The following is a 15,657-nucleotide window of genomic DNA, read 5'->3' as shown; positions in this document are numbered from 1 at the left end:
TCTGTCTATCTATCGGTCTCTCTGTCTGTCTGTCTATCTATCTATCTATCTATCTATCTATCTATCTATCTATCTATCCATCTATCTATCTATCTATCTATCTATCTATCTATCTATCTATCTATCTATCTATCTATCTTACAAACAAAATGAAATTTAAAAATATGAAATCAGAATGAGACAGGATGGGTTAGCTTTGGCACAGTCATCCTCTCCACAGGTTAAAGTATTAACCAGTTTAATTAGAACAAGAAGGATGTTGATGTTCCCTCTTTGACATGTAGCAGCACATAACATTTTATTCAGATTTTAACGATCATCATAGCTGTTGGTAAACAACACTGTGATTCAGTTGTACTAGGTATGTTTTTCCAGATCTACCACTGTATAATGGATCTTACTCATGATGAATTACTGTTTTTAGTGTAATTAAATCAACATAGAAACAGTCTTTTAATTACAAATTCAGGAAAATCCTCCATTAATGTGTTATTGTAGGATATGTTGCAGCTGTTACTGTAAAGGAGAATTCCGGTCATTTTTGACCCCTAAATCGTTTTCCTGACTATTGAAATTGATGCAGGCACTAGGGATAGAGACAACGCTAACCTATGGGGGCAATTCTTTCACCACAACAAACACTCAAAAAACAATCAAATATCTCTGGTACATGACTGGAATCCTTATGACACACCACTGAACTCATATAGTGTACAGTATAAACAGTATAAACTTTGTGTTTTTGCATGTAATCACTCACCTCAGATGGCCGAACTCTGAAACATCCTGGAAAGACATTACTAAGCGATCGCACAGCGTCTGCTCTCCTCGCCACAGAAACAAACACTTTTTCCTTGTTGTGATGATTTCTTTACAAAAATAAACAGTCAGAGATATTATGGACATTACCACTGCACTGCTCTATTTATTTTTGCTGATATAGTTTCTTCTGGGTCCAAAAATCCATGATTGAGGCTGCAGAAATGCAGTTTACAAACCGATGGATCATCATGGAAGGTTGATACAGAGAGAGGAGAGAAGAAGAACAGACCTGTGTTACAGTAACATGCACCTTCAATGATCCAATCAAAAGTGATCAGCCCTAATCACACAGTGTGTCTCCACCTGCATCTGGATTAACCGCTTGTGATCACATCTCACTTCTCTGTTTTATAATCAGTCAGGATCCGAGTCAAACATGGAAAACACACATCCTGAGCTGCCAAATACAGAAATGAACATATCCATGTTTACAGAAAATGTCTTTTGGTCACATGTCTCTGTGACACAGGACTGCCTGGGGAGCGTTGGGCTTAAGTGCTCCAGATTTGACCGGGCCTCTCAATCAGGCTTTTCTTGTAGATCAGGGGTGGGGGTAGGGTGGGGGGGTCCGTGGCTCAGGAGGAGGAGCAGTTGTCCATTATTTAGGTCGGTGGTTAGTTTCCTGGCTCCTCCAGTCTGAATGTCAAAGTGTCCTTGGGCAAGACTGCCTGCGATGTATTATCAGTCATCACACACTGTATGAGTGTGTATGTGAGTGAGCCATTGTAGCCTGTAATGTGAAACACTTGATAAGAATGTCAGTGGCAGTTCAGAAAGAAGCAGGTAACACAGGGAGGGATAGTTTTAAAAGGAGGATATGTTTCCTCAGTTTCTTAGTTCAACCTGTTTGTGAGTCTCCTTGGGACAGCCCATAATACCACATTAAACTACAGATCGCAGATTTCCTCCTCCACTGTAAAGGACAGGACACTTGACCCTCAGGCTGGAGGGACTTGAAGCTTGAAGGTGAAGTGGCCTCGTCCACTCCACCTGATGTTGCCTGGCTGTTCTTTTTATAGCCAGTGATGGTCCTCCTTCCCTTGTAGTTCTCCCGCACCTGCTTTAAAGGAATAGTTCAACCTTTTGGCCAATTCACCATTGCCATAATCCTTATAGTCATAGCAGTAGATTAATTACCGTTAATCATCGGTGCATGCTGTTTTGAGATCAGCGGGGTGAGCTGTTCAGTGAACACAATGGAGGTGAATGGCACAGGTCCCCTGTCCCTCATCAAACTCATCAAATACACAATCCAACAACTCCAAAACGCTCTGGTGGACAAGTTGTGACCTGCTCATTCACCACGCTATGAGATAATAATGTAACATTACCAGACAGAGTTGTTTTAGAGTTTTTTTTTTCGTTTTTTTCGAGTTTTTTTTTTCGTTTTCGTAATGTTACATAATTATACGTTATTATTTAATATTGTGGTGAATGTGCAGTGTCACAACTTGTCCACCAGAGCGTTGTGGAGTTGTTGGATTGTGTATTTGATGAGTTTGATGAGGGACAGGAGACCTGTACCGTTCACCTCCATTGTGTTCACTGAGCAGCTCACGTCTCTGCCCCGCTGATCTCAAAACAACATGCACCGACAATTAAAGGTAATGAACTTAATGCTAATAGGGATTATGGCAGTAGGCAAATTTGCCAAAATGTTGAACTATCCCTTTAATCTCCTCTTCAGCTCATGTTGTACCTGTTTTTCTCCCTGTCTCTGCCTGAACACCTCCGTTCTAGTTGATTGGTTTAGGAAGCAGCGCACAGGCCTGGTTGGTAGCACAGTGTCCATACTGTTAGTTAATGTCGTCTGTGGTGCATTCAGTCATTCTGTCAAGGTCAGTGTCCCTGTTGTTATCATTCCAATCTGCAATCAGAATAGTCTTTAAAAGGCTACCTGGCCTCAGGGGTCCAGTTCCTGAGTGAGGGGGTGGTCACAGGGTTTGTAGGATGGCTGAAGAAAATACAGATTTTTGATCTAATCTACCCCGTGGCGTGGAGCTGAGGCAGTGTAAACCTTGCTGATGTTTTCATACAACTAATCAAGTGTCTTGTTTTCTCTTGTGGGACAGAGAACATGCTGAGTGAAACCACATGAGGAGTGAATGTCCCCTCCAACAATGCAGTGAATTCTCAGGGTGCCGGGTCTGAACTCTCACAGCAGTTCTGTCAATGAGATCACACATGACTCGTGGTTGAATGTAAACAATAATGATGAAGATGAAAAAGAATTCCATGAGACATGAGGCTACAGTCACTGTTTACTGGTTCACAAGTGCCTCCAGTTCCTCATGCTTGTTAGCCAGGCACTTGACATTTCCCATGAGGATGGATTATTAAAAAGGTTTCTATCTTCATCTCCTAGCCAATAGCATAGCAAGTGTCACCTTAGAATAGCTCTGCTCCCATGTGCATTGTTATCTCCATCATCAGAGAAACAAGTCAAATAAAGACATCAATAGACCAAAAAAAAAAAACACACATACTGTATAGGCTATGATACAAAATCTGTGCTGCAAGGACCAGTGCACCAAAGTGATTGAAAAAGAAAGGAGAAAAATCCTCTATTTCCAGTTGTCCCTTTGTATGAGAGGTTCATAAATATGTGTGCCTCTCCTAAAGCGTAACAACAGAATTGGGACTTTTGAAGCGTTGCAGGGATGTTTGTAGTTCTGCTGCTGGTGGAGTGGATCTCTTCTTCATGCAAAAGACATTAATAATGTCAATAATTATACATCCATGATAGCTATTAAATCATTTATTTCACCCTAAATAATAACATGCTCCAGCTCAGCAGGCATGTGCACACACGTCCTGCAGTTTGAGAACTACCGTCCTACAGAGAAGGGCAGAGTGAAGGTGACAACACTGTGAGTGCTTACTCTGACTTCATGTCACAGTGGAGGGAGTCCAAAGCAAATCCACATCTACGTAAAAAGGAGTGAGATGAGAGAGAAAGAGAGAGATGGAGAAGAGGGAGTGGCACACACACACACACACACACACACACAATCAAACACGCATTTTTTCTAATTTTCTGAGATGAGACGCTGAGTAGTCTTTTTACTGATGCCGAGGCTGTTTGTGGGTGGCTGAGAGAGATAATAGTTATTCAGTTTTTTTAGTTTTTCATTAGTTTGCATCACAGTGTCAGCTGTGTTAATTCAGTCAGGCTGAGTTTCCCTATTCTCTCTTTTTCTTTTGAATTTAAGATGGGAGATGCGAATATATGCTCACTATCTGATGCCGAGGCTGTTGTGGCTGGCTGAGAGAGATGATACGGCTGCTTGACGACGCGGTCGCTAATAAATTAATAAGTAAATAAATAAATAAAGCGGATCATCACAACGGCACAGCATGGCATGGCAGTGACATGCAATCATCCACCCTCACAGTCCTGCTCTTGGGACATCCACAGCTGCTTTTTAGACCCAGTTCGTCCCTGCTGTGTTAATTCAGGTGGAGTTTCCATTACGCGTGCCGACAGCCTTTGATCTGACGTCAGATGTGACAGGACAATGTATATAGATATAAATTCACTTGTTGATTCCATTAGTTGCATTATTTGTTGTGATTTTTTATTGCATCTAAATGTGCCTGGAACTGTGGAAACCTGCCTGTGAGGTCTTGTTGACGTGTGCGCACTGTGCGCCAGTCAGCCAATCTACCACTGCGCCGGCTGCACTTCGCCTTGCGCCAAGGGTAGACCACGTTGGGCTTTCAGCGCACCCTCGGCGCCACTTTTTGGCACAAAACTTCCACTACGCCAAGCTGAATCTGTGACACCTCCCCTTGCTGCGCCGCCACTCCCATCTCGGCGCAGCTTAGTCTAGCAAACTGACCATGCGCTGGGCTGTGCTGGTCGAAACTTGCACTGCGCTACCTTGCGCCGCACTACGAAACTAGGGCCCATTGTTTTCAGGTAGTTGGTCAGAACAAGGTGACCTCACACATCACAGTTATGTTCGTGTGAGTCAGTATCCAACACTGCCTACAATTCGGTGACAACGTCCACTTGGATTCAGGGGCAAGCTGCTAACTGTACATGCTGGTGGCTAAAGTTGGAGGTTCTAGTGACCTCACTAAACAGGATTTGGGCCTTGTGAATGTAATATCTCCACAACTCCTCCAGGGAACCCCTTTATATTTTGTACACATGTGCACTTTGCTCTCAAGGTGAACTGATTATTAGGCCATGATAGACAAAATGTGGTTTTGGCCTCATGAATGCAGTCTTAGTGTGACCCAACAAGTAACACTTTACAATAAGGTACACTAAATTAGAGTAGTTACTGAGGAACTAACTATTAGTTAATGGTCAGTTCATCAGTAACTCCTAATTAAATTACTGATGAACTATTACTTCATCATTAGTTATCCTTTTTGTGTACCCTAAAGGAAATCAAAAATGAGTAACCAAGGTACTCCAATTTTTGTTCCTCATTAGTTCCTTAGTAACTACTCACTTTTACTCACTTTTGTGTACCTTATTGTAAAGTGTTACACTCAACAAAATACTTTTTAGCTTAAACTTCACACAGCCTCATGACTACATTTGACACATGTTATTGATTGTTTTATAAATCTGGATGAACAGGTACTGTATGTGAGTGTTTTACAGATGTGGTTAGGTATGGTTGATGGACACGTGGGGAAAGTGGCCTCCCCTCTTTAATAATAATAATAATAATAATAAAGTTTATTTATATAGCACCTTACAACATCAGAAAGATGATCAAAGTGCTTTACAGAAAGAAATTACATTAGATAGATAGATAGATAGATAGATAGATAGATAGATAGATAGATAGATAGATAGATAGATAGATAGATAGATAGATAGATAGATAGATAGATAGATAGATAGATGAATGAATTCATGATAGAATGATTTTTTGTGGATTGATTTTCTGGCCAGGGGAACTTTGTACCTCCTGCCTGAAGGGAGGAGGGTGAATGAGGAATGGACAGGATGTGAAGGTTCCTCTGTGATCAAGATGGCTTTCCTGATCACAGAGCGCTCATACAGATGGGGCAGTGGGGTTTGTGGTGAACCAATTATTTTACTGGCTTGAGCTGTGATGCGTGATAGTTTTGTTTTCTGTTTGCTGGTGAGGAAGTTGTACCAAGATATGATATTGAAGGTGAGAATGGATTCTATGAGTGACCGGTAAACCATTGTTAAAATCTTTCTGCTGACATTAAAATGCCTCAGCTTCCTAAGAAGATGGAGACGCTGGAGTGCTTTGTTGTAGATGGTGTCGGAGTGTGTTTGAAAGGACAGGCGGGTGTCCATCTGTGTCCCCAGATATTTAAAACTCTCCACCTGTTCCACCTGTTCTCCCTGAACCGACAGAGGTTTAAAAAGCTGTGATGTGGTTGCCTCTCTGTCTCTGCTCACACAGCACAACTCCTTCGTCTTGGAAGTGTTCAGTTCCAGTGATTTCTCCCTGAATGTTGTGACCAGGTCGTTGACTGCCAGTTGGTACTGGGTGGGAGCCTCCAAACTGTCCATGTGGGCCACCAGGGCCATATCATCGGCGTATTTAAAAAGACTCATTCCATCCCTGCTACAAGTGATGTTGTTAGTGTAGGCAGAAAACAGAATGGGGGATAAAACACAACCTTTACAAGTGACAAATGTCATTGGATAACAGAACAGATACAAAAGCAAGAAAACACAATCGATAAAATGCTTATCAAATGGCAAAAAGTACTGAATATTAAAAGCCTGTCTAAATAGATGAGTTTTAAGATGTGATTTAAAAAGTGCCAAGTTATTAATAAAATCTAATTCAGGGGGTAGGGAGTTCCACAATTTCGGGGCCGCTATCGAAAAGGCACGATCCCCCCACTGTTTAAAATTCGAGAAAGGAACCTCCAACAGCGGCTGTTCTGAGGACCGGAGGGCTCTACAGTGTCATCTAAGCTTTATGCAATCAGACAGATACACTGGAGCAAGACCGTGGATCGCTTTAAAAACAAACATTAGCAGTTTAAAAATGATCCTGAATTTAACTGGGAGCCAATGTAGTGAAAGAAGAACTGGAGTGATGTGACTGTAACGGGGGGTATTGGTTAGAAGGGCGTGCTGCAGCATTTTGTACTAGTTGGAGGCGGGAGAGAGAGGATTGCTTGATGCCAAAGTACAAGGAATTACAGTAATCATCTAACCTAGAACTGATAAAAGCATGGATAGCCATTTCAAGACCGTTCCTGCTGAGGAAGGGCTTAACTTTAGTTAAAAGGCGTAGTTGGAAGAAACTCAGCTTGACTACAGAGTCAGAGTTTAAGGTAGTTTTGAAAAAAAAAAGAAGAAAAGTTGACTTGTGAGTGTATTAAAGCTGCCTCCTCCCTGTGTCAGGCCGGTGTGTGTGGGTGTGAAGACGGCTACACCGAGGTGATGACATCTGACGGCCTGCTGGACCAGTGCACAGTCATCCCAGTGCTGGAGATCCCCACCGCAGGCGACAACAAAGCCGACGTCAAGACCATCCGAGCCTTTAACCCCACCCAGCCCGCAGCCAACATCCCCAGCAGGGTGGGGCGCACCTGGTTCCTGCAACCGTTTGGTCCAGGTAACACATCTCAACACAACAGCTGCTGTTAGTCTCATATTGAATCTTTTGATGATTGCAGCATAAAACCACCAGACCTCCATTATTTAAAAAAAAAGAGGATAAAGGTAAATGGATGATTCTGATAATATACGAAAATGCCATCTCACTCAGACTGAAAAAGACATTCAATACGTATGTTAAATTACAATTTATTCAATCTGAAAAGTGCAGACTGTGGAGAAAATGAATGACTGCTGAGAGCACAAAGGCAATGAAAGAGGGGTGGGGGGAGGGAGTGATTATAGTTGGAGGAATTGAAGGAGCGGCATTGGATCTGTGAAAGAGAGCGAGGAGAACAGATAAAAGAAAGGCAAGCAAAGGAAGAGTAAAAAAAGAGAATTAAGACTGAAAAGAACAGAAAAAATACAAGTCAACAAATAAATGTTGAGAAATCAGAGACAGAGAAGATATCACATTAGATGATCTTCTAAATATATAACAATAACAATGTATATTACAATAACAGACATTAAATGTTATTCACAATTGCCCACATACACATAATAAATGCTACATCTCACATGCACATTGAAATCACTGAACATACCAGTCAACCTTCTGAACACTGATAAGTCCCTTTTCTAGAGGTGTTGTTATTCTTTAAATTAAATCTCATTTCTGTGTTTTACTGCTTTCATGAATGATTTATTAAAAACGATGCTGTGACAGACTGACTCTGGATAAACAGCCAAACAGGTGAAGGTCCGTTCAGTGCACTAACAGTGTCTCTCTGTGCAGATGGGAAGCTGAAGACCTGGGTGTATGGAGTCGCAGCCGGAGCCTTCGTTCTGCTCGTCTTCATCATCTCCATGACGTACTTAGCATGGTAACGTACCGATACTTTTCATCTGGGTTCATTTTTGTTCTCATCTTATGTTTTGACCCCATCATTACTTTACTCATCATTCACCTCCATTCAGTGATGTAATGAAAATCACCATTAATGAAAAACCCACATTTACACATTTCTATCTTTCTGACCATTCTGATAATTACCTTTTATTTTTTACAACCTGGACCTTATTTCTAGCATAAAATACGATCATTTACTCACCCAGGTAACTTTGGTGTCATTACAAGTCGTTCCGACGAAATTAGATCCAGCCGAGAGCCGCGTATATCCGTATAATGTGAGTCTACAGGACAGCGCCATGCAGCATCTAAATATCACATTATCCGCCGCCAAACTCGTTCATTTCACCAATATTTTGTTATGATATGCTAGTGCTATTCCCCTCTGAGTCCGGGGTGACCTGTTATCAACATCCGGTTGACCTACTAACCTCTGACCTGGATGATGTCATCTCCGAGAGCTGCATGGCTCATTCTGATAATAATTATTCGGCTTCTGCATTCGGATCCATTTTTAGCTCAACTAGCCAGAGCTTTAGTGAGTCCAGGCTGCGGAGAGGAAGCCTGTGGAAGCTGAACTTCATCCAGCTGCTCATTTTGTTCTGACAAGTCAGAAACACACAGAAACGAACCATAGTATTAACAGTAGCAACAAGCCGAGAGACGAGACGATATCATCCAGGTCAGAGGTCAGTAGGTCAACCTACAGACCCCGGATGTTGATAACAGCTAACCCTGGACTCAGAGGGGAATAGCACTAGTGTATTATAACAAAATATTGGTTAAATGAACGAGTTTGGCAGCAGATAATGTGTTATTTAGAGGCTGCATTCCACTGCCCTGTAGACTTGCATTATACGGATATACGCGGCTCTCGGCTGGAGCTAATTTTGTCGGAACGACTTGTAATGACACCAAAGTTATCTGGGTGAGTAAATGATCATATTCTATGCTAGAAATAAGGTCCAGAATGTAAAAAACTGTAATTATCCTTTAAATACACATGCTTGCATAAAGTAAAGACACATGTGAATGTGTTTGCTAGTGACAGTACACCAGCAATGGAGTTGTTCCTCCTCATAAATACATAGGCTTTTGGTTTTAAATTGGTATGCTTACCCAAGCTGAGCTGGCTTATGACATCACCAAGATGTCATCAGGGTTAGCCACCAGCACCAGTTGTAGTCACAGTGCTAGTGATGAACTGGTTACTGGTTGATATCATGGTAGAAATGCCAGTCTTAGTTTTACCATTCTAATTTGAATTATCACTGTATCTGGTGTCAAAGAGACAAGAAGTCTGACACGGTGGCACAGTGAGGTCATTCCTGCTGATCTTCATCACATCTCTGTTCATATTTATTTATTCATTCATTCATTCATTGTTTGTCCCTTCATTTCTTGTTTTTCTTTCTCCACCTCCACCTTCACACTCCCCGTTCAGTTATTGTGGTTGTTGCCATTGCTGCAAGTCAAAGTCCAAGTGCCCTTCAGACGGGGCTTACCCAATGAGCCCAGTGCATTACACCTGTCCTGCCTGCCAGAAACTAGAGCAAGACCAGTTACAGCGGCACAGCCAACTGCAGCAACATCCTCACCATCTTCATCATCCTCATCATCAGCAGCAATATGACGCACAGCTCCAACAACCATCTTCACCGCAACAACAGCCACAGCAGCAGCAGCAGCCACTGCCGCCTCCTCCACCTCATTTTGAAACTCTCATCACATAGTTGAGTCGTCACCCTGTCGCTCGCTCCACCTCCCCCCCTCCGCTCCGCTCCAACCCAAACACACAGCGTGCCTGCCCACTCATTTCAGTGGATCACTTCTTGGAGGTGAGCTCAAACACACCAGCTGACTGAAGGGCTTCAGCTGTGATACAAAGTCTACACACTGTATTCTTAGTCTTTTTTTATACTGTTGTTGTTCAATTATAATATGGAATAAAGATATAGGAGGCCTGGTACCCAAAATCTATTAACTTTCTGTAAGAGTGTATTACTCATTAAATTAAAGATTCAATCTTTCAGTCTCAGTCACAGAAGTATATTTACTAAATCTGGAAAACAATTAAGAAAGAGGCAGATAATCAGTGTTTAAAGCAGATAATGCAAATGCTATGAGCAGGTTTATCAATATCACTGTTAGTTGTGTAAGGGCATTCAGAAGATATACATCATCCACAAGGGTTTTTTTGTAGCAATATTGTGATGATCACTACTAGTCAAGTACACAAGACTTGTTGGGAAATATCATATCCCTTATAAATAAATAAGGGATTTGCTTTCATGGTCACACTGACCTAAAAAAACATGATCTTCGCCTTGTGAGCACAACATGTTGAGAAGTCCTCACAGGAAACCCTTTAAACTGGGCACAATGATCAGACATGGGCCTGATTTACTAAAGGTTTGCATGCGTTTGCCTTGATGAATATGCAAATATGGGCATTTCTGCCAGAACGCGCAAAATATTGGGAGTAGATGCAAATAGATTTATTTAGCGCACGCAATGTGATTTACGAAACCTGAAACAGATTGTGGTGGCAGTTACTTTTTGCGTCTTTATGTAGCACGTTTGAAAGGCAAGTCTTAACTGGCACAGCTTTGCGCACAAATGCTGCTGCGTTATTGATTTAATACATGCCAGGGCAAAAGCTCTTATATCTCTGCATTTCCTCATCTCTGGGTCATTCCAGTGAACTGCAGTGAACCTCTGCCTTCACCCCGTCTTTGATTCCTCTGGTAATCCATCGGATCAAATTTTCATTCTACGTTTGTGGCCATCCAGCTCTCTGTCCACACTCTCCATGGTGGTAATGATTACCACACTCAAAACCCTCATTTAAATTCTGCGGTTTGCGTGTGCTGTCACCTGTTTTTCGTGTGCTCACCAAACACGCCAAATTTTACATATTATACAGAATTACACTCAAATTGTCAATATCGTATATGACTGTAGATGAACAGGAATATAACCATGTCACCATGAGAGCCAGACCACCATGTGGTGGTAGTTTGAAGTGATTTGAATTTGAACAGATGGTTCAGTATTTCCCACCCACCTCATACCAACCCCCCAAACTGTTATTTCTGACTTTGCCTGAGCCTTTGAATCCAGAGCTGCACCTGCAGGCCAGGCTTCAGGATTTGTTTTCCTCTGCTGCCATCTTGTGGTCGTTGACTCACATCTCATGGATGCAGCTTGTCATCTCTGTCCATCACACCTCATCCATCACACTTGTACTACTATGACTGTTTCTGCACTTTTTATTGCATTTCCAAGTATTTACAATATAAACAAGAGAATGATAATAACATAGACATAAAGTCAGTGAATGTATTCCCCCCATATTTGTTCTGCTCCAACAGATGCCCATCACTGATTTACTGTACCATGATTTACTGTACCATGTACCTCTCATGACTGTACCTGTCATGAGAGGTGATTTCCTATTTCACATAATTGTAAATTAGGTCTTTGAAATAATACAGGTGAGACAGACAGAAGCAAATCGGACAATGTATGAAGGTGTTATGACAAGTTGATGGTTCATCCACCAGGGGGCAATAACCTGATGTGGGCAGATGAGTTTAGGGGCAGACCTTCATCACACATGAAGTTTCAAGCAAATCGGACAATGCATGAAGGAGTTATGACAAGTTGGTGGTTCATGATAAGGAACTATTGAGGAACTAATGAACTATTGAGGAACCAATGAGGAACTACTGAAGAACTAATGAGGAACTAAGAAGGAACTAAGGAGTAGTTGCTGAGAAACTAATGAGGAACTAATAAGGAACTGTTGAGGAACTAGTAATGAACTACTGAGGAACTAATAAGGAACTAGTAAGGAACTATTGAGGAACGAATGAGTAGTTGCTGAGGAACTATTGAGGAACTAAGAAGGAACTAATGAGGAACTAATTTGGCCCTAATTATTTATACCGTAATAAGAAAAAAAAAAAGATTATCAAAAATAATGCAATATATGTAATGGTGTCTGTTTAACCATTCTTTCTACATGTTAAAATAAGCTCACATATGACATATTGCAGGCTCTCTCTCTCAGAGGGCAGCATGGTGGTGCAGAGTTGAGAAGGTTCTGGGATTTCTCCAGGTCTACCGCCTCAAAACATGTACACTAGTTTGAATGGTGACTATAAACTGCACATACATAGGTGTATCTGTTGTCACTACAGTACATATCCATGTCCTGTGTCAGCTGGGACTGGCTACATCCTACCCTCCCAGAGTTTTTGTCTGGTGGTCATGTGGAGTTTGTCCAGATACTGCAGTGACAGTAAAATGCTCTTTTCAAAGTTACATCCAAACATCTGGGAAGATATTAATACTGATATACAAATTATAATATACTGACTACCAAAACCATTTAGTTCAGTTAGTTTAGAACCATATCCAAAGAGCTTAGGTCTTTTTTTTTAATGCTTGCCGCCATCATGTCATTCACTGCCCTGGTGTGGCAGCAGGAGGTCGTCCTCTCTGGAGACTAGTGTGTCTTCCAGTTTTATCTAAATTCTCATTCTTTGTTTTCACACTGAATCAATTGTGATAATTCTTTTTCTTTTTGTTTGTTCTGCAGCAAAAAGCCAAAGAAGCCCCAGCGACGACAGATGAACAACAGACTGAAGCCACTGACTCTAGCCTACGACGGAGACGCCGATATGTAAAAGTCTTCCTTCCGATCACACTGACCCAAAGACGTCCGTCTTTTTGCAGTGAACACAGGGTTGCTATGGAAACCCCTTAATGTCAGGGCTGCCGCTGGGCATTGTTCACCCCCTGGGAAGATGATTATGATGGAAAGAGAAACCTCAAAGATCAATACACTGAATATGTGTTCATTAGCAGCCTTGATGTTCCTGTCTTCGTTTTTTATTTCCGTTTTGATGATTCCAAAAGAGCCTTCATGATTTTTTTTTTTTTTTAATCTTCTTCCAGAAGTCTGCCTTTGCTTCTCCATCTACTACTGCCAGGAACATCCAAAGCATGGTTGTTGTAGAAGGTCACCTGAAAAGATATTGCTCTAAAAGCACAAACGTTCCTATGTTCTTTTTGATCATTTTGTTCCAGCTGGGTGGATAAACTTTGTAGGATATTTATCAATTCTTTGTTGCATCAAGAACATGTCCAACCCTCAGTGTTATTACGGCCTGGGTTCTCAAAAAAAGATCCTCCCAGAGAAGACGAGAAGATGAGTGGAATGAATCCCAGAGCCACCATCACTTCTGCCTGCCTCCTCCTTCTCAGTTGTTCAGGCAAACTTTGCACTATATTAGTGCAGCATGATATCTTCTTATGTCTAACTTTTCACCATAGGAAACTGCCTCTCAACAAGATGGTGTATAGTCTTGTGCTAGAAATGTAAAAAAGTAGACTTTTTTGCAAACAGGACTCGCTGTTTGTTAATGATTTTGTTCTATTACCTCTTATATGTGACTCTTGGATGGGACTCGATGTAAATAGAATTTATTTTGTGGTCTCAACTTTACCTTTCTAATAAGCCTATGTGCAAACTACATATCCCAAACTGAACTGGGTTAATTTATTCTCTGACAATTTTTTTGACTGTGATTTAAAGTCAGGGTTTTTACTTTTGTAAGTTATTGATCATCACTTTTGTTGACGAGGGATTACAGGAGATACAAACCCATATACTGTAAAACTCTGTCGCTGTGACATGGGAAGAAGAAGAGAGGAGACCATACTTAAATATGGAAACCAGTCAATACACGTTAATATTGCATCTTGATCTAGCCTACATAGTTGCATGGATTAAGATGATTTGAGCCTGTGGAGGTCAGAGTTAACTCATTTATTTAGGGTGTCCCAACTGATTGGCTGAGGATCATAAACAAATTAAACTAGGCCTACATGATGCTCCTAAACCAATCACTGGTGACAGCTCCTGAGAGAAGCATCGTGTGCTGTGGTGTAGTCCTGCCTCCCAACCATTTCACTGCAGTGTAAGAGACAATTACAAAGTGAGTGAGCCCCATAAAACATGTCTATCCCTCTCACACACCTGCCAAGACAACACATTCATGGATTTCTCTGAATAACTCAACATTTTTCCCTGTTTTTGTCCATGAGCTGACAGTGTCTTATCACGATGCAACCTTAAACTCACCACAGGGTCTACTATGGCATTGTCTACTGGTTTCACTGGAAGACTTCAAGAATACATTTGATATAGTGAGATCAGATCCCCATTTGACCAATGGTACGATAATAATAATGAGTAAATAAATTAAGAGTATTTTAGTTCAGATACGTAATAGTGAAATTCTATGAAAAACAAACATTTCTTAAAGACTTGATATAAAGATGTCAGTATTCTCCAAACTACTTTTTTAATTTATGGTATAATGTGTCCTTATCTTAATGTAAAGGTGTTACAAACACTATGATCTAAATGGGGAGGAAAGCCTGCCAGTATTATGTCTGACTGGTCACATCCATCTGCCTCTTCACTTGATCTCCATGTGGCACAGCTAACTGTGTGACGGATGAACAGGAGACTAATCAGAGTGCAGATATCTTGATAAAGTGGAGGTGGTAGATTGTTCTGCTGTTGATTTCAGGATGTTGTGATCACCACTTTGTCGTGTTGGTGAATTGAAGGCGGCGTCTGCCTGCTAGAGCCGAGACATGTTTACTAAAGGATGATAAACACTTTCATTTCTGATGATTCCCAAAATAACCCATCTGGTTTTGGTGTGTTGGATGTTGCAGTTTCAGCCTTAAGAAGATCCAGAGTTTACTTCTCCCATTGCTTTCTAATGAGGCCATTTATAAATGATTTACAAGTTGCAACTAATGGCTTAATTAATGGTTAATCAATCATTTATTGATGATAAGTTACAAGCAGAGGAACTTTTGGTTGGTCCAGAGTTGGTGGTTGGTTAGTTATCTTTACCAGCCTACATTGTTACAGGGTTATTCACTACCTGTTCACCCAAAGCATGTTCCCATATACAAGTATAAGGTTAGTAAATGATTCATTTACCCATAATGATTTTAAATAACTTGCATAACTCTAAACTGTACACATTAGAAAGACAATGTTTTTTTTTTCTTCAGGTGTTTGAGATGCCCTGTCTTTGCTAACCCAGTGTTGTAGCACACCAGCAAACAGCTCCTTGCTAATACATGCAGGCCCCTCCCCCCGCTAATACACCAGGCTCCTCCCTCCACTAATACATGTAGGCCCCTCCCCCGGCTAATACATGCAGGCCCCTCCCCCTTGTAATATATGCAGGCCCCTCCCCAATACTACATGCATCCCACTCCCTCTGCTAATACATGCAGGCTCCTCCCTCTACTTATACATGCAGGC

At 41.4% G+C, this 15,657-nt stretch overlaps 1 protein-coding gene across 1 annotated transcript in view; it reads left to right on the top strand.

Moving 5' to 3' along the window:
- The window catches only part of thsd7aa (thrombospondin, type I, domain containing 7Aa), a gene marked incomplete at both ends in the record, with an annotated part of 104,201 nt that extends 91,213 nt beyond the window's left edge, over positions 1-12,988 (top strand). The window contains 3 exons of the mRNA XM_083981569.1: positions 7,187-7,400; positions 8,181-8,268; positions 12,901-12,988. Of these exons, the coding sequence (XP_083837695.1) occupies positions 7,187-7,400; positions 8,181-8,268; positions 12,901-12,988 (390 nt within the window). The remainder of the gene's footprint in view (positions 1-7,186; positions 7,401-8,180; positions 8,269-12,900) is intronic.
- Positions 12,989-15,657: the final 2,669 nt, after the last annotated feature.

This window comes from Trachurus trachurus (genome assembly GCF_905171665.1).
Source record: "Trachurus trachurus genome assembly, chromosome: 11".
In the NCBI taxonomy this organism is placed as follows: Eukaryota; Metazoa; Chordata; class Actinopteri; order Carangiformes; family Carangidae; genus Trachurus; species Trachurus trachurus.
The sequence above is the reverse complement of the archived record's forward strand: the minus strand, read 5'-3'. Positions and strand labels throughout refer to the sequence as shown.